A 27,248-nucleotide genomic window follows, 5' to 3' on the forward strand; every position below is an offset into this window, starting at 1 on the left:
TAAACTAATCTGCATATCCTAATTCCTTGGGAAGGACTCAATAGGTAGATAAAATGCCAGACCCAGTTTAAATGTCTGTCTGACTGTGATCAACCAGAATAATTTATTAAATTTATATGCAGCCTAACACTTAGTGACTTTGGCAATGGTGGGATTCAAATATGTGAACAAACAGTTCTCTGTGTGGATGCTGCTTCTGGAAGTCCATTCTGGGCGTGGGCAACAAAACATTAGCTACTGGTTTTGCCAAAGTGATGCAAACTGGCTGAATCCCACCACTGGCCTTGGGCAGTTTACAATTGTTAAATATTTTAAAACCAAGAAAAATAGAAAAAATAGACAAAAACATCACAAGATGAAAGAATAATGGCAAAATAAATAAAATAGTTGCTACACAAATAATTATTTTTATGATTCATAATTTTTAAATAATGAATTGAGGCAGGTATTATGATAAAATATTACAGGTAATCCTCATCTAACAACAGTAACTGGGAGTGGCAATTTCATAATTAAGAAAACTTTAGTGAAACTGAAATTGTGCTTACAATCTTGCTTCAGCTGTCCTTTGCTTTACCAACGTGCAAAGCTGTAAATGCAAGGATTGGTTACATAACTAATTTCTCATCACTATCACAATTGTGAAATGTCACTGTGCAAGGCAGTCACTAAACAAGGACTAACTGTATATCCTTGTCACATATCATAATCTTGATAAAGAAGTGGTGATGAGCCAGGATTAGTCTAATTTTAAAAGAAAAGGGAGAATCTTGAGAATCAGTCCTAAGCAGTAATTATTATATCTACACACAGAAACAAGATTATAACTTAGTAACAGAAATATCATCTATAACAGTAGCATCTCATAGACATCCTTGATTTATCTTTAAAATGTTAAGGAGAGTTGGACATGGTAAATAGTTAGATGAGAGAGCAGGAAATCCTAAGCTGCAGATTATTCTGCCAAATTGAAAAGATAACCTGGAAAAAGGCAATGTCAGACCACTTTCATGCCATGGCCAAGAAAACTAGGTGGATGCATATGTGTAATTAGTCAGAAGTCTAACTTTACTAAAGAAAGTCCTTATTTTTTATATCAAATTCTCCCAGAAACACCTAACGTTAATTCAGTGGGTTCATCTGCAGATTCACTTTACTTGGGTGTTATTCATAGTTTTAGATATGATTTTTTTTTTCCACCTGAAAATAACTGCTTAGTAGAAGAAGTCATATGAACTTCCAAACTGTTTGTGTACTCTGAACTGTAGTGGTAATTAACTCAGAGGTTAATATGTACTACTCCAGTCTCTGAAATAGAATTAATATTTCTATCCCTGAAAGTTTGTATTTTCTTTTATTACTGCATGGATCTGTTTCTCCATATCGAGGCATCCAGATTTCATCCCTCCATCTGAGTTTCCATCCTTAATGGGCTGAAGGCTTTAAAGGTATGCCATGCTTGACCTCCAACTGGGCAGAGGTGTAAGGCTTGGACTCAGCTCTGGCACTGTGCATTGTTGCTGTTATCTCACCACCCTCCTCTAGCCTTCCCAGCCTATCTTTGGATGCTTGCCCGGCTTGTGTCTGAGGCTGTGACACATGTTCCCTTCTCCTCACAGTGGAGAGATTATAACCAGCCAGGGCAGCCTCAGCTTTTATAGGAGCAACCAGCAGACTGAGCACAGAGAAAAATCTGAGAGAGAAAACTTATTTTACAATTGTTTACACATCCTAGAAACACAGCTTGGCTCTCAGCAAAAGTTCCAAGTCTGAACCAGGAACAATGACACCTGGACAGATGAATGCCATAGTACATGAGAAGCAAACAGCAACAGGAGAATGGTCTGCCGCTATGTTTCCACATGAGCCTTCCACTCCAGCACCGGCCCAGAAGTGCCTCCCAGATCAAGGTAAGATCTGGGAGATCAGGCATAAAGAAGCCAGTCTCCCACGTTTTTCTCAGTCTTTCTGCAGGACACGTAGGATGCTTTTTTAATTTTATTAGCTAAAACCAATGCAAGCATACAAATGCTTTAAGTATGTAGTATTTTGCATTCAGTACAAATTTACTTTATGAACCTGAGCCAACTGCATATTCTTAAATTAATACCTATTTGAATAATTTATTTCAAATGAAAGGTTTGGGTACTTAAAACATTTCAAGAATGTTTGCCATTTATGTTAAAATGTTGGAGGTAAATGCAACTGCTTCCCATTATCTCTGCGAGAAGGACCCATTTTGCAAAAAGATTCTGTATTTGTTGTGACTGATCTATTTTATTCTATAATGCATTTTCACCAGAGTAATAAATTATATGCAAACTGTTAAAAAATTTATACACATGAACATAGATGGATTCTACAACTCATTCAGCAATTACTACACAAATCTTATATATATGCATTTTGTTCAGAACAGGGATAGCCAATAAATTTGGGAGATAATACTTTGGGGCATCCCTAAAGTAAGATTAACCCATCTGTATAATCAATTTCATTGAGCCACTGATTTCTCCATCATGTAGATAATTGTCACACCAGAATTGTTTGCTTCTGCTGCATTTGATGGAATTTACTTTCAGTTAAAAGTATATAAGATTTAAATCTTAGATGCACCAATTGCACATCTTTCTATCATTAAGCATTGAATTGTCAATTCACTGAAGTTTATAATGTTATGCTAGAAATTTTTTTTTAAAAATCAGTGCATAATAACATTATGTGGTTAGGTGAATATTATGGTCTATGAAAATTTAAAAACTCAACTCCTATCAACAAAGCTTTATAAAATGTTATGAAAATTACATTGCACAATGACTGTGATTATTCATAATTTACATATTCCCAGTCCCTGAAATGTACCCATGAATACCAAAATTCTTCAGAATTCAGTAATTAGAGAGTGTAAAATTATTTTTACTGATACTTGAGCCAAGAATCAAACACATTTATTTCTTCTAATCTATTGTACTTCTATTCTTTTCTTTTTTCCTGAATGGACTTTTCCTCAAACAAACAAATAAACAAATAAATACTGGGAAAATATAAAGGCCAGTATTATCTGCTTCATAAAATAACAGAGAAAATATGCAAAATTCTTGTTAAACTGTATTTTATTTTATGAATACCTTAGTACAAAATGAAGGGTACAATTTCTTGTGATTCATTATTTCTTTGTAAAGAAATCCCTACAGCAGCCCAAGATGCAACACAATGCTTATTTTTTACTTTTTCTAGTATATACTTTATATCACTTTTATTAAAGATTTTTGAAATGAAGACAAAACCAATAAAAATTAATATATGTAAGAAAAAAACCAAAAATAAAGAAACAAAAGAGAATGCTAAAATGCAAAAACAATAAAAAGAAAAAAAGAAAAGAGAAAAAAACATACAGTACAAAGTAGCTTCCATTCTTTATAGCAATTATAGCAACAACTATAAATTTACCTCTTACTTTATAGTTACATCATAACTCTCATCTTTCTATAATTTATCCTGTCTAATCTCAAAACTGTAAATCATTTCCTGTTTTTCTGTTTTGCAAAAAAAAAAGTCTATAAGAGAGTTCCAGTCAGCAATAAATGTAGATAACTGTGTTTTCTCTGATCAAAGAAGTTTAGCAATTTTACCAATCATTAGTCCATTGTTGGTAGTGCTGAACTTTTCTATCTTTGGGCATTCAACACTCTTGCTGTAGTTGTCATGTACAAAAACAAAGTTCCATAACTTAAAAAAAGTGTTTGTCCAACAATCCCCAAAGAAAAAGCATGGGTTTCAATCTTCTCAATCAATGTATGCATTTTAATCTAACCTTTCTAGCTATTTAACATCAAACATGAAAAAATGTTCCTTCTTGTTCACTTTGCAAGTTAAATTTGAAGTGCCTTTATACATTCTAGACAATATGGTGCTATATAATAATTGTAGGTTATTTTATAAAACTTCTTTAAGTTTAGACATAATGTAAATTTCAATCCTTTCAGCCACACAATTTCCCTTTGTTTGATTTGTATATTACAACCAATGTTTTTAGCCCGGTTTATCATATCATTCATTCATTTGTTCTTCTTCTGTTTCAAATTTCAGTAAAAGTGTTTACATTTTAGCAGTTACATAGTCATCATTTGACACAATTCAGTTTCAAACTCAGTCTTACGATGTTCAAAATTATTAATTCTTTTGTCTACTTTGTCTTTTTAATAATAATTTAATAATTGACCATTGGCAACTATATTCATCAGCCACCAATTCTTCTCTTGATTTTATTTTACATTCTCCATGACAAAACTCTAATATCTCATAAAAAAATCAGCCATTTATGTGTGCCTATTATTTCTGGTGTATAATACTGTATGCTTCTTATACTGGCAGCCAAAATGTGTTTTTGGGCACAACTTGTGTTTATACCTATTCCCTATTCTCAATTTGGCATGCCTTAAATAATACTTTTTTAAGATCCAAATTAATTCTGACTTTGTCAGAACAATTTGTGGAACAATTAATCAGTGGAACAACCTGCCTCCAGAAGCTGTGAATGCTCCAACACTGGAAGTCTTTAAGAAGAGATTGGACAGCCATTTGTCTGAAATGGTATAAGGTTTCCTGCCTGAGCAGGGTTTGGACTAGATGACCCCCAAGATCCCTTCCAATTATTTATTATTATTATTATTATTATTATTATTATTATTATTATTATTGTTGTTGTTGTTGTTGTTGTTGTTGTTGTTGTTGTTGTTGTTGTTGTTTACTACCCAAATCTCAGGTCATGTCTTTCTAATTCCAAAGTGTTCTGTTTCTCAGAAGCATCCACTCTTTCATCTAAACCTAAACAGCAAACTTCAAAATACAGTTTTAAATCAGGTAAACTCAGTACTACTCTTTGCATCTTGTAACACCTTATATTTAACTCATGATTTTTCACTTGTACATACATTTAAATATAACCTCTGCCACTTTTTAAATGGTACATAAATTGCCAAATGAATTATCAGAAAAAAATTCTAGGCAAGACCCTCATTTTTATCACATAAATACTTCCCCAAAATATCTTTGTTTGAAAAAAGAAGATTTTATATTTTTATCACTTCACTAAGTGAAGTTAGGGTCTTGCCTAAAAAATTCCTTGCATCATCAGATCTTACTGTATACAATTATTAAATATTCTTATTTATATATTTATAGCATGAGCTTCTTCCTTAAGAATTAAAGGCTGCATTAATAGTTCCTTTCTTTAACTTTATAAAGCATATTATAAGGTAGATTAGACTGAAAAAGAGTGATGGTACACAAGGTATTCAGTAAACTTCACAGTTGTGCATAGATTAATACCCAGATCTCTTATTATTGAACACATCTAATCCTACCTGAGAATTAACTATGACTTTCTGATCATAGTCAGACTTATTTTGAGGCATGAGCAAAGCCCATGGTCTGTGTTAGGATTGTAATTTTCCTCTCTCCACAGGAGTTCAGCTACAGGAGACAAAAGCAGGGGCAGGGAAAGATCATTTTGTTTCATTTTTAACAAAAACCTCATATGGGAAATCAAAAGAAACAAGAATCAAACCTGAACATCACTGTCCATTATTAAGAGCAAAAAAGAGGGGGGAGGAAGGGGAAAGGAAATTCTTGTTGTTACGAAATGCTGACCAAGCTAAAAAGATAATTGGGACCAGAAATGGATTAGATATATTCACAGAAGATCTATCTATCAACACCTCCTAGAGACAGTGTAATACAGAGATTAAAATGGTACTTTAGCCTGCAACAGCTGAGAACTGAGAGGGAACAATAGTAAAATGAGAAACTATAAAGGAAAAGGTGTTATGTTTATCTTGGAATTGGTACGTGAGAAAAAATGCTTAAGCCATCTTTCACGTCACAAAGATATCTTGTTCCAGCTTAAGTGAGTGGAAAAGAACACATGTAGAAGCTGATAGTTGTTTGGTTGACTTATGTCTCTTAATACAAATGCGCAGGATTTACGCTAAGTGAATTTCTGATAGCAGATTCAAATAAGCCTTTTTCTGTTACCTGAGCCAAAAGCAAGTTAAGTAGGCTCTGCTTTTGCATCATATTTAAATAAGGAGGGGAAAAGAAGGTTTTGTTCTAGGCAAGATGTACCTAGTTAAATTACTCCTAGTCTATAAAGATTTAATTTTATGTTTGCGCAATCGTAAGAATTTTCCTATGTTGAACAAAATTTCTGGAAGAAAAGGCTATGCAAATCAAAAAACATGTATGAGAAAGGCAATTATAAATCTCCCTCTTAAAAATTTCTATTGCTTTTGCAATTTTATTTCCCTGCATTGCCTCTTCATTTATTTATATATTTAGGACCAGGGCATTTTTTGTAATAGAATGCACTGGAATGGAGTTCCAGCACCATTTTTTGTCGGATTTTCCAGAGTTGCATTCTCTTCCTATTGTTGCTCTTCCTATCATCGTTTGCTTTTGAAAATACCCTGTTGGCAGTACGGTGTGAGTGGGGTTCCCTCTGGTACTGTCTGCCACCGCTAGGAGGAGCCATGAGGCGCCAGAACACCACAGCCAGAGTGTGGCTGGATTGGCTGGATCAGACCATGTGGTGTGGAAGTTGATGATGGCTGTGGGAAACCCATAAACATGGAGGCCATCTTTCATGAGAGGGTGAGTGAGCCTTTTGCCTTCCCTTATAGAAGGTGGGATGTGAGGTTAAAAAGAGGTGAAGCGAGAGGAAAGAAGGCGGCTGGCGTGGAAGCTTGCCTGACAGTTCCTTGGGTATTTCAAAGGCTGGGATGTCTACAAAAATCTCTTTTTAGTCTGTTATACTTTATATTCAAACTGCAGAGGGGAAGAGTAAGAATAAAGCCAACGTCTTGTGATTTGGAGATATTGTTATTAATAATAATATACCGTATATTAATTATGTATTGGTCAGATGTAAAGGTAGACCTACAGTATGAGGTTTAATCAGGTCTATTTATTAAATTGGGTTTAACTTAAAAGTAAAGTAAAAGTAATCTGTTCACTGACAAAGTTTCAATTTTAATTTGTTTCAAGTCAATATCCATATTAAACTCCAAATGTAATTTTTTCCACCTTGTTTGACAACTTCTTAAAAATAATCCAATGTTTTACAAGCGACCAAGTTTTGTTTTATTGGGCTAATTTTATTCCACATAGAAAGCTGACGTTTCCACTCATTAAACTAAATGGGTATGCCAGTGGCAAATGTCCCAAAAGATTAATAAAATGCCTTCTTGTAATTTAAAGCCACACAGTACACGGTAACATTAATAGTATTAACTTACCTTGAACAAAATCCTAGTCTTTTAGATATACTAAAAATTGAAGGTTTTTTTCCCCCAACTACAAAGGTAAACATTGTAGGTTTAGGCAAGGTGGGTTGTATGATGTGTATGAGTTCTGGCACCTTCCCCCCCCCCAAAAAAGCACTGTTTAGGACAGTTATATTTAGTGAAGTGAAAAATAAGACTTATTCATTACCTTAATTACAGTAACATGGCCACTATTAAATATATTGCAGCCCCTCTTGATTTTCTTTTTTTTTGCACTGAAATTGTTCAAAGGAAAAATGTATTTATATTCTGTCTTTATTATTTTTTATAAATAAGGCAATGGACATACCCAATACTCCTTCTTTTCCTATTTTCCTCACAACAACAATCCTATAAGATGGGTTGGGTTGAGAGAAAGGGATTGCCCCAAATTCAGGCCTAAGATAGGACTAGAGTTCAAAAATCATCTTGAACTCATTTCTAGGCTGGGTCCTTAACCACAACACCAATTCTAGCTAGTTGTAAAGCTATTATTTGAGGAAGGGAAATTAGTATACAAACTTCTGTCTACTTTTCTGTACATATTGTAAGAAAGAGCTAAACCTATTCCTCTTATATTAGGGTATCTGTCCAATTTGAGGCTGTCATGTATGCCTGTGTCTGTATGGTTGTTTTATACCACTTTATTCAGTTTAACTTTCACTGATCAATAAGATTTGTTTCACAAACTTTAAGATTAGAATTATAATGCTTTTTGTGATGTAAAAATGTTTTAGGAAATATTAACATGATATTGTAGTTTAAGCAGGACACACCATTGAGTCACAGTAATAAATACGGCAGTTGAAGAAATTGTAACTATATTAAGTAACCAGATCTGGGCTGCAAAAGTCTGGATGACATCAGAAAGCTTTAGGTATCTCTTTGCTGTCATCTAGTAGTCAGCTAGATGTTTTCAGTCCAGATCTAGGGAAACCAAGTTTCCTAATCCCCTGAATTTAAATTGTTCCTCATGCTGGAGAGAGCTTGCAAACTCCAGTCTAAGCCCAAATGAATTGTGATAAAGATTAATCTATGATCAATTTGTGGTGATATGGGTGGCAAATAAATTTAATAAAATAATAATAATCAGTTCTAATGATTGGAACATCATGCAGTTTTCTTGATGTACCTGGTGGACACCGTAATGAGGGCATTGCTATCCTACACAGTTGTTTACAAATTAACTGGGCAAGTGATTTAGACTCCAAGTGGTCTAAACACTGTTTCTATATTTTTGAGAGCTGGGACCCCTAAGTGTGAGATTTTGTCTCAGCAGGAGCTCTAGTATCGCTGCTCAGGAGCAAACAGTGGCATCCAATGCCACATCAGCATTTTTTTCCACAAAGAAAAACTGAACTTAACTCTCAGTTTGGAGTGCAAACAACCTTTTCCCACATCCCTTGGTGTCTGCAAAACACTGAAATCAATGGTCCACAGATTCTTACCTATGCATAGGTTTCTGGCAGAAAAAATGCCAAGCCAAGTTACATTCTAAAACTAGAGGTGCTATGTAAGTAAGCTGGCCTGGAAACCAAACTCTGCACTCTGAAAAGTCTTCTTACTTTCACAGATGTAAATGGACCAGTTAAGGTTACTTAGAGGAGAAAAAAGATAACCAATCAGCAAATGCTCAAACTTCCCTTTCTCAGACTCTCTCTCTTCAATTTTAATCTGATACATAGATTTAAACTCTGATTTCATAGAGTTTAAGTTAATATCTATGTTTTTATATAATCACAACAACTATGAGAGCTAGGTTTAAGTGAAAGACACTGATCAGATTAGTAGCAATTCTGTGAGATAAATAAACATTGAATGTCTGTAGCTCATAACTATATGAGCTACATTGAACCATATAGGTTCAATATAATTGTTTACAGTGCAACATTTGATGCGACTTTATATTTCTGTGACAAGGGTTTTGCTTGAAATTTTCAGTGCAGAATTTCGGTGACATATTGAGAGGTAATATTATTTTAAGATGAGCCTAATTAAAATGATATATTCATTGTAATTCTGGACACTGACTTTTCTCCTTTAGACTAATTTCAGAAAAAAAGTAGTTCCAATCTGAAGAAAAATTATACTTGTACTGCTTAATTACATCTACATCTCTTCCAGATATTTTCCTGCAATCAAGAGAGAGAGAAAAAAAATGGCTAGGAGGATGGAAGGAAGGAAGGAAGGAAGGAAGGAAGGAAGGAAGGAAGGAAGGAAGGAAGGAAGGAAACCTGAAAAATGAATGGAAGATACACTTACATAGCAACCCATCTATGGAGGTTCTCAGTCATCCAGGTCATAGTTAACACAAATATGCTTTTTTACGAGGCAACTGGACTTTCTTGTTTTTCTTTGAAGATATTTCGCTTCTCATCCAAGAAGCTTCTTGGATGAGATGTGAAATGTCTTCAAAGAAAAACAAGGAAGTCCAGTTGCCTCATAAAAAAGCATCTTTGGGATAATAACCCATCGGTTTCTATACATAAGTATCTTGTGTATGACTATTATCTATGAAATATTTTTGAAAAAATACCATAATTCTTGACATTCAATTCAGGGCCACTGAATGGATAATAGGATAAATGAAATAATATAGTTAGAAAGTCCACAGTAATGAACTGTCCCTCTTTTTAAAATCCCATTTATATCCCGCCCTTCTCCGAAGACTCAGGGCGGCTTACAATTTTAAAGCACAAATCAATGTGCTTAGCAATAGCCTTCATTCTATGTATATGCCTGCTTATTAGGGCTTTTTTTGGGGGGGGGCAAGCGGCATTATTACAAAGTCTGCTTATTGCCCCCAACAATCTGGGTCCTCATTTTACCTACCTCAGAAGGATGGAAGGCTGAGTCAACCTTGAGCCTGGTGGGACTCGAGCCTGCACTAATTGCAGGCAGCTGGTGTTACTTAGGGAGGCATTAGCCCACTGCTCCACCAAGGCTCTTAATACAGCAATGGAAGATAATTTGAACAGAAATTGAATATGAAAGTAGTTATGCTTCTAATTTTAAAATCCATTATTTTGGAAAGGTGGGAAAAGAGATAAGTCATTCTCTCCTTAAAATATTGAAGACAACAAAAGGAGAGAAGGAAGGACAAAGTGAATAAATAAAGATATAAAGAAGAAAAATGACATATTCTGTTTAGGTTCAATTTTGTGAGAGATCAACATGTATAATAAAGACGGAATACAAACAAGCAAATAAATTATGTCTGCCGAGCATTAAATATATTAAACTTTATGTTGAATTTCCTCTTTATTTTTATTTTTATACATTCCTATCCTAGGCTTCTGACAACTTTTAGTTTTTGTTTAATTTGGAAACTTTAAAAAAAAGTAAGATAGAGACATCTACCGTGCATTGGAAAGCCAAAACTGCTGAAATTCGGCACCTGTGGTGAGTGCTCATAAAAGTATGATGAAACAAGGGTCTACCTTGCCCCCTCCCTTTCCTGTTTTTTGTAATTGCAGGTGAATAGCAAAAGCAGGAGACTTCACTGTATTTCTGATTGGGCTACCAAGATGGGCTGATGCAAACTTTTTCTTTTGATATCAATGATTACCTCTGAATCTCATGTTTCTTCTACAAAGTCAAGGTTGATGACCTTAAAGTTCTAAAATATATTACATTTGCATTTTATACTATTTGTTTCTAGTGGACTAAAAGCAATACAATATTTTAAACAAGCAAATATTCCTATAAAAGATGTCAAACTGGGACAAAGTTTTATTTTTTTCAAGCCCACGCAGTCCTTTGAATCAGTTTCACACATTTAAACTTACATTTCTTTGGTTACTATATCATAATAAAGAGGGGAAGGGTGCAGTGAAAGACGATCATTGTTGCTGTGGGTATTTGCTGTTACAATGTGATGTTTGCCTACTGAAATGTTAAAGAAAATAGCACACATGTGGTGCATTTTAATTCTGTTATGAATCATGCCTGATGTCTTCTATGAATCATCTACTAAATGAATCATAATAGAGGCATATTTTTGTAATTAACACAGCCGTCTCCAAGATTAAGCAGTTTATATACTTCTCCAATAGACTCCAATAGACTCTTTCAGACTATTCAACATTTATACCAAATCATTTCTGGAAAGTTTTCTTCTCAGCTTAAAACAAGGAATTATATATTGGAACACAAACAAGAGAGTTTGGTTACAAAAGATAAGGTAGACTTCAGTGAAATTCCGTACATTGTATCGTGTTTAGATTTTTGGCTGTTGTGGGGTTAGCATCAAATCCCTCGGTGATGCCTGTTTTTGCCATTGTGTTTTACAATGCCAAATTTAAAAAGTGACTCATTCTAGCTCCCAAATGACTAAACCTTGAAAAGAGTACGGAGGATTATTTTTTTGGCATATGAGTAAGGTAACTTTTCCAAGTGCTGCATCACATATGTGAAAAGAATCATATTCATTTCTGAAATCAAATGCTAAAGTCTTCTACACTGAATTTTAAAAATTTGGATTTTTTTTCAAAGAACCTAGTTTAAAATATCTTATTAATATTGTGGTAATATTATAGTTCCAACAGTATCTGTAATGAGGGAGGGAGGGAGGAAATTATATTCTCGTAAACTGATTTCTTTTTAATGGTTTACATAAGACAAGGTTGAGAGAGGACCTGATAGCTGTCTTCAAATTCCTGAAAGACTGTAACACAGTACAGGGTTTGAACTTATTTTTACTTTTTCTAGAGCTTAACACTGGAACTAATTGGATGAAATTTCAAACATGTAGATTCAAGTTCGATATTAAAAGCTTCTGGAGAGTAAGAGCTGTCAATCAGTGGAATAAGTTACTCACATGCAGTTTATCACGCCCTTCACTGAGGTTTTCAAACAGAAGCTTGGATAGTCATTAACAGTCATATTGGGGATGGTTCAGTGAATACTGCAGTGTGCAGGGGTTGGACTTGATGACCTTTTGGGTACCTTCCAAATCTGTCATTCTACGATTTCATGAAATAACAGCAGGTTGATTTTCCAGCAGAAAGAGACAAGGAACTCCTATAGGATTTGTCTATGCTGCTGGTTTCCGTTTTTTCGCTACATGCCAGAATGCTTTTCCGGCGCTATTTGAACTGAGTTCTCTAAATATCTTCCTGGGACCCGAAACTGCAGAGTCAGTCGCTCAGACACACGCAAGCGGCACGAAGGGAATTTTCCCCCACCCCCCGCCGGGTGCGGGACGGTGGAAAGGTGCCATTCGGCTGGCTCAGGTTCATTTTCCCGGCGGTTGGCTGTTTGCTCCAGCTGGCGGCTTGTGTCCTCTTGTGCTAAGCGCATGCCTACCTACCAGGCTTACAAACACACACACACACACACACACACACACACTCTCCAACCCCCAAGAAAGGAATTCGCGGAGAAAGATAGCGGCGGTCTTTGGAAGGCACGGACATTGAGCCATTTGGAAAACTTGTAAACGCCAAGTCAGAAATTCTCAAATAAAGGGCAGTGGGTTAAAAAAAATGCTTCTCTTTTCTCTGCCCCTCCCAAGAGATCTTTTCTATCTTTTCTATCTTTTCTCTGCCCCTCCCAAGAGGTCTTTGAAAGCAGGTATGGGCTGATTTTAATCTTAGGCAGTAGCCGGTAATATACCATAAACTTCAATTAGTTAAAAAGAAGGGATGCAGGAATTCTCAGTCCCAAAGGAGAGGCTTTAAGTTACCTCAGCAACCATGCTGTAGAAGGGAGCGGTCATCCCTCCATAGAAGGTTTTCCCTTATGTGCTCCTGTTCCAGAGCTGCGTCCCCTCCAATTTAACTGTGCACCAGAAGATTTCTTCTATCACCACTTCCAAATCGTTCAAAATCAGAGAGGCTATTGACCTTGATGATGAGAAATTTGTAACATGAGATACATGGAAGGCAGCAGATTTGGGATCTACATTTCTGACATTCACTGCAGCGGCACAGTAAAGAAAGATTCAGCACATCTCAGGTCATCTTCTGGAAAGGTGCTTCTTATCTATGTCAGTGTTTCTTAATCTTAGCTCCTTTAACATATATGGACTTCAACTCCCAGGATTCCCCAGCTAGCCATGCTGGCTGGGAAATTCTGGGAATTAAAGTTCACACATCTTAGAGTCACCATGGTTGAGAAACACTTTTCAGAGTTGCAATACACAAACCAGTGAACTACATTTATGAGAGCCCAGATTGTGAAATATGCTTGCTATATAAACTCATATGCTATTGGATTTATTTTTCCTTACAATGGAATATGAGAGTGAGGAAACCACAAATGCTTCCCAAATGTACTAATAGGAGAAAGACATTTCTTAAATCAGGGTGAATTAATTTGCTTTCCTGGCACAGAGCGTGAAGTTGTGCTCTTCTCAAACTGTGGTTCACAATACCCTAAACTGTAGTTACCCAGGCATCTGACAACAAAATGTCACAAATACTGTTTCTCTTCAACAGTGTTAAAATTATAACAACAAAAATGCATAATGTTGATAGTGACTAGTTTTACATATTGTTTGCAATACATACAATAAGTCAAAACCAAACAAATCACATTATGGTTTAGTGCAAATGTAAATGTACTGCTCTCATTTTGAAATACATAGAAAGTAATAATGTTAATATAGTATTTTAATGAAAGGAATTAATCAATTCATTTACAGATACAACTGAGGAAAAAACAGTCTCACCCTTGCTTTTATGACTGGATCAGTACTCAGAAAGTCTTTGTAAAGTCTTAAGCTTATAGCAAAGTAGGTCCAGTGGACTTACATTGTTCCCTTAATATTATGGTTTTGTTCTTTAGTCCATTCTTTTGGGTAAAATAAGGCAATGGACACACTCATACACATACATTTGAAATGCTGATGCTGACCAAACTACAAATATAGGAAGATAGTTTTAATCTCCATTTTAAGGAGAATAAAATTGTTTCAAACCTTTTCTGGCTTTAAGCCTGATATCTGTACAGGAGTTGCATAATACTAACTTTGATGTAAAATTCGAAAGAAAATTGGATCATGGAATGCCCAGACTCCTCTCAGCTGAAATCAGACAATATAAGTTTTGTATACCACATTCAGTTTCCCAATCACTGCTAAGATAAACTGGAATTTGATATCTGATTTGCAATAGCTTATTTTAATATCCCTCTTTCTTTCTTTCTTTCTTTCTTTCTTTCTTTCTTTCTTTCTTTCTTTCTTTCTTCCTTCCTTCCTTCCTTCCTTCCTTCCTTTCTTTCTTTCTTCAGGTGCTGTTGGTGAGCAAGATGTCAATTCTGCTGAGAATCTGGATGACACTGAAGACAATGAGGAATTCCTAGAGAAGCTCATATCCATTACCTCCAAGAGTTTACCAAAATTGGAGGTAGAGGAGAGATACAACATAACCAGAGAGCTAGGCAGTGGCTCCTATGGACATGTTCTACAGGTTCAGCATCATAAGAGAGGTGAGGGTACATAAATGTGATGACCATTTGATTGGGTTTAAATAACATGTATAGCCAAGGAGACCCAATCTGTGTCTGCCAACCTGTGGAGCATCTCAGGGTCCCCATTTCCATTATTTCTCAGATCCTTTCAATAAAAAAATAAAGCTGTGGAAAACTGGTATTCTGTTTTTGGTATGAAATCTATGGAAAATTGGTATTCTATTTTTGTGGCAATATTTGAAGGTCTACCACAAAGAAGAGGAGCTCAACCTATTTTCCAAAACACCTGAAGGTGAGACAAGAAACAACAGATGGAAACCATTCAAAGAGAGATTCAACCTAGAACTTAAGAGAAATTTCCTCACAGTGAGGAAATCAATGGAACAGCTTGCCTTCAGAAGTTCCGGGTGATCCAATAATGGAGGTTTTTAAGAAGAGACTGGACAGCTAATTGTCTGAAATGGTATAGAGTCTACTACTTGAGCAGAGGATTGGACTAGAAGAACTTCTAGCTCCACCACTTGTTTGTTGGATCCGTGCCCCTCCTGGCTGGTTTATGCGGCTCAGGAGAGGACACGAGACTGGTTCCAGGCAGTAATAACTGCTTCCTTGAAGGAGGGTGTCTTCCCTGCCTCCCTGAAGGAGGCGGTACGCTGATGATACCCAACTTTTTTTCTCCACCCCAAACCAACCCAGCGATGCCCTCGCCGTGATGTCCCGTTGCCTGGAAGCGGTCCGGGTCTGGATGGGGAGAAACAGTCTTCATCTCAATCCTGCCAAGACTGAGTGGCTTTACTTACCGGCATCTCGGGCTAACCAAACTATTCTACCTTTAATGATGGGGGTGAGGTGTTACCCCCCGTTGATAAGGCTCGCAACTTAGGCATCCTCCTGGACTCATGGCTCAATTTTGAAGATCATATACGAACCGTGACCAGGGGAGCTTTTGCCCAGGTTCGCCTGGTCCGCCAGTTGCGACCCTACCTGGACCGAGATGCCCTACACACAGTCACTCATGCGCTCGTGACCTCCCGTTTAGACTATTGCAATGCTCTCTACATGGGGCTGCCCTTGAGAACCATTCGGAGACTACAACTGGTGCAGAATGTGGCCGCGCAAGTTGTGATGGGGGTTTCCCGATACTCCCATGTAACACCTCTACTCCATGAGCTGCATTGGCTTCCGGTTGCCCTCCGGGTGAGATTCAAAGTGCTGGTGATGACCTATAAAGCCCTCAATGGCTTGGGTCCGGGATATCTAAGGGAACACCTGCTGCCAGCATCAAGTTCCCTTTGTCCAGTGCACTCGCAGAGGGAGGGTCTTCTCAGGGTGCCACCGGTAAAAGATTGCCGGCGGATAACACCCAGGGAGAGGGCCTTTTCTGTGGGTGCGCCTACCATCTTGAACCAGCTGCCTGTGGAGCTCAGGACTGTCCCTGACCTATGCTCATTCTGCCGGGACCTGAAGACTTGGCTCTTTGAGCTCTCTGACCCGGGCTGAGAATTTTAACTGGGGTTTTATTTTCAGGGATAATTTAATCTTGTAATTCTCTTTTAACTTTGTATTTTATATTGATATGATTTTAAAATGCCCTGTAAACCGCCCTGAGTCCTTCGGGAAAGGGCGGTATATAAATCTAATAAAATCTAAATCTAAATCTAAACTTCCAACTCTGATATTCTATGTTCTATGTTCTACAGAACAGAGGGCCAGCCTGATGTGCTAAAGAGCATCTTGGGGAACTGATAAGGAGTAGGGGAATGTTCTTATTAGTTTATCTAATATTTTTAAGCCTATCATGTAACACAAAATGGCCACCAGGGATTGCCTGTTTATGAAATAACTTCCACTGTGTGTCCAGCAAAGGTGCCGATATTAGCTCTGAAGCAATTTTGCCCACACCAAATGTAAATAATGCATATTTCAAGAGTAGCCTATAGTTCATTTTAACCATGGTGTATTGAGAAAGATACAGTGACAGCATTAAGCCAAAACTGAACAAATCTTTCTTTAGTTTAACATTATGTATGAAGCCAGACCATGATAAATCATGCTATTGTTTGTCTGAGTTTATTCTATTTTTTCAATAGGAACAGGTTTCTGAAAATCATCTAGGCAAGTCTTATTCACAGTTTCTCTATTTAAGAATTCACTTAATTATGAGGAACTTAAGAGTTCCTCAGGTTGGGATTAAATTTTTATTTCATCAAGTGTTGACTTGGGTTGAGTTTAGCCTGGGCTACTTGTTGCTCTCATCCAGCTCACACTGCCTGCAATTAATTAACTGTGTCATCCCAGGCATGTGGATAGCTGCCAACAAGCAGGTGCTTCTTTTGGCAAAGCAAAACCCAGCAGATAGAGCAGCAAATTGGCTAGCTTCCCATATGGAAGGCATACAGAAGGAAATAATCCTTAAGAAAAATGCAAATGAATGGCAAATTGCCCAGCATCTACACAAGTAAAATTCTGAGCACAGAATATGGATGTTTGGTTTTTTCCCTATTACATAGATTTCCCTTACTGTTTAATTAACTGGTTTGTCAGTGCCACCTAGTGAGATGCAGTAACACTTCCAAGTTTGGAAGAGGTTTACTTCGATCTCCCAAGATATTTTTTCCCTTCGTTCCCTATTTGGCTTCCAACCCTGTGACTCTTATGAACATCCCCCACTGAAGTTCTGACTGAGACTATTTAGTTTCCGAACGCAGACAGCATCAATCAGAAACTGCAGTTTGCTAAGGCACATTGATACACATAAAATAACAAATGTATCAACATTAACCTCCATACTCCATATCTTTTGACTCCAAAACCCCTTTCCTTAAATCAAGAAGACTAGCTTTAAGGATGTCATAAACAGCTAACTAGCAAACAAGCCGCAATTAAGCCAAAAACATATTTTCCCATTTCTCTCCCTCCTTTAAAATGGACTCTGGATGCCAAGGGAGGGAAGGAATGCCTTGTTTGCTGTCACTTGGAAGCTTATTTTGCAGAATCAAAACAGCACTGAATTAGTCAGTTTTCAGTCTAAATATTTCCAGCAGCTCTAAAAGATGCCCATGTTTTGCAAGAAAAGAGGACATCTGAAATAGTTGCATTTCGTCAGCCTGTTTATATCTCTTAGCACATCTGCAGGAAAGACAAGATCTAGCCAGATCTAGTCTCTTTCTTCCTGTTCAAGACTTTGTTCAAATTGTTATGGGTTTACTTTCAGCCTCATACCTTTTTTTTTAAAAAAGGAACTATTATATGATTAAGAAAATTAACATTACCAGATGTAAAGACAAGGCTTTTAAAGTTCATTTGAGGGTCAAAGTGCATTGCAAAGATCACTAATGTATCTGTCTGGTTTTATGGGATGCATCTCTAAAACAAAATAATATTGTAAGCAGATCAAGATTTCAGAAAAGGTTCTCCTGTAGCATTTAACATACTGTGCAAAACACAATATAATCCTGACATGTTGCACCTGGTTATTGTTATACAAAACATATTAGCAGTCAGTCAGTGATATATATTACTTGTTAAATTGTTGTTAACTACAATATAGTGCCTCAGCATCCCTTAATTTGTTGCCATATATCCTTGCTTGCAGGAACCTCAATGGCTTTGAAACTGATGTCCAAGGAACACACAGGGAGACGCGAATTCCTGTGGGAATATTGTATTGCTCTCTGCCTCTCCTCACACCCTACACTTCTTCGAACCATTGGCAGTGCTTTTGAATCATCTACTCATTATGGATTTGCACAGGAGTTGGCACCAGCTGGAGATCTCTGCAGCATCCTGAACTCAGGGGTATAAAAGTCCAAAGACTTTAAGGGCACTGCAATTGGTAGGATCTCAACAAGCATGGGATATATTTGAGTGGGTACAAGAGGAGAATTAAGGGTAGGGTAATTATCAGATAAAAGGAGAGTTTGCAGTAAGATTTTTAACTCTGTTGCAAGTCCAGCTTATAACTGGAATGGTAGAAGAACAGAGTTTGTTAGTGCACAAATACAATTTCATTTATTAGGGTTTTTTTTCTGTATCCAACTGGGCTGAGTGCCCTTTTATTCTTTAAAGTCACAGATTATACTTTACATATATTTGCCTTTTTGTTTTGATATTTTAAATTGTTCCCAAGTTGAACAAATGATTGTTTAGGTAACACAATTATATAAATATACTTAACTTTTTTAGAGAGTACTAGCCTGTCACAATATTTATGCATGGTTTCTGTGGCAACCTCAAAAAAGTATTTCTTCATAACTTTTCAAGACAAGGACTCTTTGATTAACTGCAGGGAGAATGTTTTCAAATTGGCCCAACTGAGATTCTTGGAATTTTGTGGAGCTTTTCTCTAATTCTACTTCTTTTTTCAACAGGAGGGGCTTCCTGAGGTGCAAGTGAAACGATGTGCAGCCCAATTGGCTGATGCCTTGGATTTCATGCATGGCAAGGCCCTGGTGCACCGGGACATAAAACTAGACAACGTGCTGCTTTTTGACCAAGAATGCCAGCAGGTGAAATTAGGTGACTTTGGCCTGACACGACTGGAAGGCACCTGCATATCTGCTATGTCTGCTGTCTTGCCATATTCCCCACCAGAACTGTGCCTGCTAGAGAGGACAGAGTCTCTAGCTCTGGACTCAAGCCTTGATATTTGGGCCTTTGGTGTACTGCTCTTCTGTATTTGTACTGGTTGCATCCCTTGGGATATGGCAATGAGCCCTGATCCTAAGTTTGAAGAATTTAGCATCTGGCAAAATCGCACAATCCCAGGTGAGGCTCCAGGCCTGTGGAAAGTTTTCACAGCTCCTGCCTTGCGTATGTTCCGCCGCATCATGGCTCTTGATCCTAACCGTCGTAGCCCTGCCATTGAAGTGAACAAATACTTGCATTTGCCTTGGCGAGTGGGTATTTCTGAAAAGACCCAGGATGATTTATTGAAGACAATTAGTTCTGAGGCCTGCCTTAAGAGATCTAGTGAGGACAATACTGAACTGGGCAGAAACCCCAAGGAGAATTACCTCCAGCAAATGCAACCTGAAGTCATTCCCCCAGAGAAAACTCATACCATACAGATGTGTCCCAATCCTAGAAGCAATCCCAGTCCGCATGAAGGTTCAAGGCTAAATGGACCTGGACTTGAGCCCTGAAGAAAGTGTCACCTCTGAAGATTTAATTTAATTTAATTTAATTTTATTAAATTTATATACCGCCCTTTCCCGAAGGACTCAGGGCGGTTTACAGGGTATTTAAAATCAAACAGTACAAAATACAAAAGTTAAAAAAACAATTAAAAAAGATCAAATTATCCTTTAACTAAAAACCTCAGTTAAAAATTCTCAGCCTGGGCCGGAGAGCTCAAAGAGCCAGGTCTTCAGGTCCCGGCGGAATGAACGAAGGTCAGGGGTGGTCCTAAGCTCCACGGGCAGCTGGTTCCAGAGGGCAGGTGCACCCACAGAGAAGGCCCTCCCCCTGGGTGTTATCCGCCGGCAATCTTTTACCGGCAGCACCGTGAGAAGACCCTCCCTGTGTGAGCGCACTGGACGAAGGGAGTTTGATGCTGGCAGGAGGTGTTCCCTCAAATATCCCGGACCCAAGCCATTTAGGGCTTTATAGGTCATCACCAGCAGATGATGGTTCCTTTCATCAGGACAAGAAAGACTCCAGCTATCTTACCTTCTTCCTATCAAGGAACAATAGAACTAGTCACTCCATAGGGAGATTTTCAGAATAGGACTGCTCAGCTGTATATTATTAATGTAGCATCATGATATCTAGAAACAGTTCTAGAGAATGTTTTTTCTGGAATAGTCAGGGCTGTTTTTGTCATAGAATGCTCAGAATGGAGTTCTGGCACCTTTTTGGGATGGAACCTTGTAGGAAAGGCAAGGTGCGTTATATGACATGTGTGAGTTCTGGCACCTTTTTCTTTTACAAAAATAGCACTGGGAATTGCCATCATTTTTTCCTTGTTTTTTAATGGTGCATTCAGATAATGCAACAAAAATAAATCATTACAATTCAATATTTCTAATTTTATCTTCCCATGGATTTTTTTATATCAGATTTGAAGAAAGATGTAGTGGCCTATCTAGTTCTGGCTTCTCAGGATGCTATTATTTTAATATCTTCCACTTTGCAGGTCCTGTGCATTTTTCTTGAATTATGCATTTTTAATTATTGCATATAAAGTTATATAAAAATTGCACAAGATTGCATTAATTATTCAATCCTATGAAATTTTCTTGTATTAATTCATAGATGGGAATTAATGATCAATGGAGTGTAATTTTTTAATAGCATCCTGAATGTTATGAAATTGGAAACTTTTGATTAATAGTTTCCTTGAATTATATTTATTTATTTTTCTTTTTAAGAAGAATTAGTCCCTTTAAAAAAAAATTCTAATAATTCAAAGGAATAGATCCACAATTCAAGTTTCTGTCACAGGAACAGAAACTATAAATGCAACAGTTCAGGAAAGATAATAGTATAATAATAGTCTTTCATCACAAATGGCAAGTGAAACTAACAGCCTACAGTAAGAGTAAACCTGCAAGAACAAAGTTTTAACTGAGGTTTTAAATAACTTTTGCTCAATTAGATTAGTAAATATAGGTGGATCTGTCCCACAGGGAAAGTATATTTTTAGATAATATAGTGACACTTTATTTGCATGGAATTTTTACATTACTTCTGCATGAAACACAATATCACAATAAAGTAATATTTTTGCAGTGCCAATGTGTTCTAATATGAAAGCAACCAAAGTCTCATGTTTTACATCTGCAGCGACAGCCTAATCACTGAACCAAAAAGAATAGATAATCTTTGGGAAGTGTGATATTCTGAAGTAATGAGTTACATAAGATATAGTATATATGTTTATTTGATTGCATCATTGAATTTTCTATAATAAATTATTTATCACAAAAGCTGGCTGCTTCGAAGAGCTAAATGTCATGAGGTTCCAAATTAATTGAGAAATTCTTACAGAGAGAACATAATCCCTATCCTAGATGGCAGAATTTTTGAGTGAGATGGTGACAGTTGTGGAAACAGTTATTCAATTACCTTACTAGGAGCTCTTTCCTTTTGATGTAATTTTTTTAAAAAAAGATTGGACCTGCAGACAACTAGTGAGAAAAGAAATACTTTCCCCCCTATCCTGTTGTATAAATCCAAAAGGTTATACATTAAAGTTAAGTTTTGCTTAAGGCAGAAATATAGCACCAATACATTTCTGTGTCACATAGAAATATAACACAATATCATAGTGATGCCTCCTTTCATATGCAGAGTTTCATACAGTTATAGCTGATTAGAGATCTCTTTGAAATAAATGAGATCTCAGTTAGCAAAAAGATTAATTTCAGATTATTTTGCCTCCCTTTATATTAGAATTCTATTTGCATCTGTTTGAATTTCCTTAGTCAGTCTGATGTAGATTTTTTTCTGTAGACTTTCCTGTCTGGCAGCTTTGGTTCCTATCCCATTCTCAGTTATTTTTCATATTTATTATTTTGAAATTCCTAACAGAAAAATTGTTTGAATGATTTTAGCCTGCTGCACTATTGGTGAAATACAGTCAGAAATTTGCAATAAAACATATAAGATGCAAAAATTAAAAGTAATATTAAAAGAGTACATTCTCAAAATATATGTGTGTATGTGAGTGTGTGTCTTTTGGAGCTGCTCAAATCTCATGGCCGAAAAAATTCCAAAGTAATGGTACTGCAAAAGGAAAATAACATCTGTTTCCATAACCCTTACCTCCCCCAAATGGGAAATTATTAACGGGTTCTCCCAAAAACATTGCAATGAGTGAGCTGAAATCAGATACAGGCAGCCCGGAATGAAAGCCTGAATCAAAATGTTCCTAGGTCTTCTAACCTTCTAACAGTAATACATCTGCCTGGGGCATGGAACAGAGAACTGTTCCATGCCCCAGGCTACCCCATTCCATTTCTTCTGCTATTTTTATTTTCAGTTGTATTACATACTATCATGGTTTCTTTTCCACCCTTCACAAAGCAATATGAAGCCAAACCACAATCATTTTTATTTCTGCTAAACTCAAAAGCCTAGATAGTACAAAAGGAACACAATGAAGCAGTACCCACTGTCCTGCTGACCAGCAAGAGTATGGTAATTCAATCACATAATCAATCAATCTACCCTGCTCCTTGAGCTACAAGTAGTACAAACACCAAAAGAAAATTAATTTCTGGTTGCAACCTTCCACATTTTTCAGTTTGCATTGTGTGCATTTTTCTCATATGCCAAAAAATAAAAAATAAAAATCTGAGCAGTTGGTATGAAGTGACATTGTCCACCTGCCAAACTGACATTCCTTTGCTTCATTTAAAAGCCTGTTGCAAGCTGTGAAAGTGAAACTATTATTATGTTGCTATTTTTGCAAACTAACTGCTGTTCCCAATAATTATAACCATAGGTGCATGTTTCCATGGTGGTTGTAATGGAGTAATAGGAATGCCAACAATACTTATGAACAGGGACCAGGAATGGGATGCTGAGGCTCTGTGCTCAGGGTGATGGAAGTAACTGTTGGCATGGATTTTAGAACAGAAGGCCCAATGGAGCAAGTGCTTTGACCCCTAAGAAATAGATGACTTAAAAAACAGTGGTTCAAAGTGGGGAATAAAATTTTGTTCTGGTTTCCAAACAAGAAATAAGTTGATATGTAAAAAAAAATTAATTTCCTTCTTACTTCCCAGCAACATTCCAAGCAGTGATAAGTGCTGTTCAGAATTGTTTCAGAAGTTTATCCAGAATACAGTTTGGGTAACCGGTCTGGTCTGTGGTCACCTTCCTTTTTCATCATGTAGCACACAGTGCTGTCCTCCAACAAAGGAGGCCACAGAAAGAATGCATTGCAGGAGCTTTCAAACTTTCACCCTTTCCCCTTGCATCGAGACAAGAGCTGTCCTGGCATAATGACACATCAAAATCAGACAGCAAAGGGGATATCAAAAAGAAAATGTGAGTGGACAAGACAAAATTTTAACTGAGTACTAACATAAGTACTATTATTTGATAAATTAACTGTTGTCACACCTTGGGTCATCTTGAAAAAAAACTAAACAGAGGTTGGATCAGAACTTTACAAACTCTTAAAAAATCCAGTATTAAATCACTTCAGTATTGTTTACAAGACAGTTGAAAGGATATGGTGGATGTGTGCCTTGAGTGCGGTCAGCAGAACTCCAGTGATAATTTTATTTCTTGACCAAATTTAACAAATATACTTTTGTAATAGTCCATTTCACCTGACAGTTCAGACAGACAAGTGGCTGTCCAGTCTCTTCTTAAAAACTTCAACTGATTTCCAGGTTTAAAATAATTTTTTTAAAAATAAGTAAATCTCTCATATGCGGTAAAATTGTTAAGGATTGTCCCTAGCACCACAATTTTTGCACATATTTGCCGAACCAAAATTTTGATTCACAAGCTACAGTTGCTGGGATATGTAGAACATACTAATTCAGAACCAAATGCATTATATTTACCCTTAACACTCATAGAGGCAATACTTTTTGGCTATTTGGCCACAGAGAGAAAGCAGTGGTGTCAAGATTATAGCAGTGGGAATGAAGTAGAAAATATTAAGCTCAGGGTGTTGGTGTTGGCAGTGTGTGGGGGACTTAAAATTCAAAATAGGCGTGTTAAGCCTCACAGAATCTTTAATGTAAAATGCCACCCCATCAAATATATGTTATGACTTATTTGTATGAACTAGAAGGACTTTAGTAATAGGTATTATCACCTACTAATGCCAAAAGCATGGGCTCAGAGGTCAAGTGTGGGGAAAGTGCCAATCCTATTAAGAAGAGGAAGTGCATAGAAGAAGGAGAATGAAAAAAGGAGAAGGAGAAGGAAAAAAGAAAGAAAAGAAGAAGGAAGAAGGAGGAAGACAAGGAGGAAGAGAAGGAGGAGGAGAAGAAGAAGTAGATAATCTTTTGGGAAGTTGTGGGCTACAACTTAATTTGCTCTCTAGTTTAAGGAAAGTAGGCAGGATTTTGTCAATGTAGCTGAGGTTAGTTCTATCTTTTTAGCAAGCTGGCCTTCAAGGAGAACAGCAATGCTGATAAAGTCCATTGTGAGATAGATGGTACATTGAAATCATCATTTGGTGGAGGAGGAAACAGCTTCCTCTATGTTGCAAATTCCTTTGAAGGACTTCCCTACAATTATACTCTGTGCTGGTGAGGAAATTTCTGCACCTGGGTTTGATGGAATTGCAGACAGCCTTGTCCAGGGGCAGGAAGGGTAAGGTAAATTTGAGTTGATAAGATGTTGAAAAAAGATAACTGGTCATGTCCAGAAAAAAGGGAGGAAAAGGGTGTAACTTCTCTTTTTGTTTGTTAGGTATATTTTCTCCATTACACCTTTAATTGCCTTTTTAGCAGTACTATTTAAAAATAATAATTTAATAATCAATAAAACTCACTCTAGAAAAATACCTTCTTTTGTATTCTATGCTTGGAGATACTCTAGCTCACCAACTGTGGATTTGGGAGATTCCCTGTATCAGCTTTTCTTAGACCAAGTCAACTGAAAGGTCTAAATAAGGATACAAACATCATTACTCATTTGGAGCAACAATTATTTCAAATCTTATTAGTTTAGCCTTACTTGTAGATTTGTGTAGATTTTTCCCCCAAGTTAAATAATTTTATTTGCTATGCCTTGCCAGTGCTGCATTTTTCTGTTAAACCTTTAAAACCATTTTTTTTCATAATTTCCCTCTTCTGGAAAATCTCCACAAGATTCCAAGCAAGGGAAGTTCATATTAGAGAGGCCTCAACTTTTCCCATTCATCAGATCTAAGGAGACTAACTATTAATAACATCACATATGTTCTGAAAGATCTTTCTATAATTGATACTCAGTACCTTTTCTACAATCTCACTCAGATGGAAATAGTTTGTTTGACAAACTTAGGTCTAAAATACAGGTAGTCCTTGACTTATAACAGTTCATTTGGTGACCATTCAAAGTTACAACCGCACTAAAAAATGACATGACCGTTTCCCCCCATGGTCATGTGATCAAAATTCAGATGCTTAGCAACTAGTTCATATTTATGATGGTTGCAGTGTGAGAGGGTCATGTGATCACTTTTTATGACTTTCTCACAAGCAATGTCAATGGGGAAGGCAGATTCACTTAACAGCTGGGTTACTAACTTATCAACTAAGGCGATTCACTTAACTGCTGTGGCAAGAAAGGTTGTAAAATGGAGCAAAACTCAACAAACATTTCACTTAACAACAGAAATTTTGGATTCAATTGTGGTCGTTACGTTAAGGACTACCTGTATGCATCACCTGTTTTGTTTCAGAATACATGGAAACTTCATCTTCTTGTACTTGATGATGAAGCAATCGTATATTTGATAATGGTGTTCAGGATGGACTGAAGCAGCTCAGATATTTGTTCATGACTCTATTTTGGGTTATTTTATTCCAAAGCCTGGTTTATCACCTGGGCATTAAAAAAGAAAGATCATTATGTGTCTAATATATTGGAGAAAGGACTACTAAGAATGCTGCTTCAGGCTTCTGAAGGAAAGATGGAACAAAAATCTATTTTTTTAAAAAATAATCAGACTCTTCAGATGATGATGATGATGATGATGATGATGATAATAATAATAATAATAATAATAACAACAACAACACTGGGTGCTGCTAGAGCCCTGGGGCACCCCACTACACACTTCCCTCCATGTAGTTCCATTGAGAACCACATGCTGAGTATGGCCGGTCAGCCAGCTACGAATCCATCTGGTGGTGATGCTGTCTAACCCACATTTTTCTGTCTTATCAAGTAGTTCCCCTTCATGGATTACTGCCTTGTCGTGGCGAAGGGGCTTGCGTAATTCAATAAAGCTATATGCCGTGCAGGGCCACCCAAGACAGAAAGGACATAGCAGAGAGTTCTGACAAAACATGATCCACTGGAGAAGGAAAGGGCAACCCACTCCAGTATCTTTGCCATGAAAACCCTATGGACAGTACCAAAAGGCAAAACAATATGACGCTGGAAGATGAGCCCCTCAGGTCAGAAGGTGTCCAATATGCTACTGGGGAAGAGCAGAGGGCTAGTACTAGTAGCGCCAGAAAGAATGAAGCGACTGGGCCAAAGCCGAAAGGATGCTCAGCTGTGGATGTGTCTGGTGGTGAAAGGAAAGTCCGATGCTATAAAGATTTTTTTCTCCATAGGAACCTGGAATGTAAGATCAATGAATCAAGGAAAGCTGGACGTGGTCAAACAAGAGATGACAAGACTGAACATCGACATCTTAGGTATCAGCGAACTAAAATGGACAGGAATGGGTGAATTTAATTCAGATGACCATCAGGTATACTACTGCAGGCAAGAATCCCTCAGAAGAAATGGAGTAGCCTTCATAGTCAATAAAAGAATAGGAAAAGCAATACTGGGATACAATCCTCAAAATGACAGAATGATCTCAGTTCGAATCCAAGGCAA

At 37.0% G+C, this 27,248-nt stretch overlaps 1 protein-coding gene across 1 annotated transcript; it reads left to right on the plus strand.

Moving 5' to 3' along the window:
• Nucleotides 1-1,783: 1,783 nt before the first annotated feature.
• LOC310650326 (putative serine/threonine-protein kinase SBK3) lies at nt 1,784-19,879 on the plus strand (the record flags this gene model as incomplete). The annotated part of the gene is made up of 4 exons (XM_083379220.1): nt 1,784-1,910; nt 14,556-14,753; nt 18,331-18,533; nt 19,106-19,879. The coding sequence occupies 4 exons, from the start codon at nt 1,784-1,786 to the stop codon at nt 19,877-19,879; spliced, it is 1,302 nt and encodes a 433-aa protein (XP_083235346.1).
• Between the last annotated feature and the right edge of the window lie 7,369 nt (nt 19,880-27,248).

Source organism: Vipera ursinii (genome assembly GCF_947247035.1).
Source record: "Vipera ursinii genome assembly, chromosome: Z".
Classification (NCBI taxonomy): Eukaryota; Metazoa; Chordata; class Lepidosauria; order Squamata; family Viperidae; genus Vipera; species Vipera ursinii.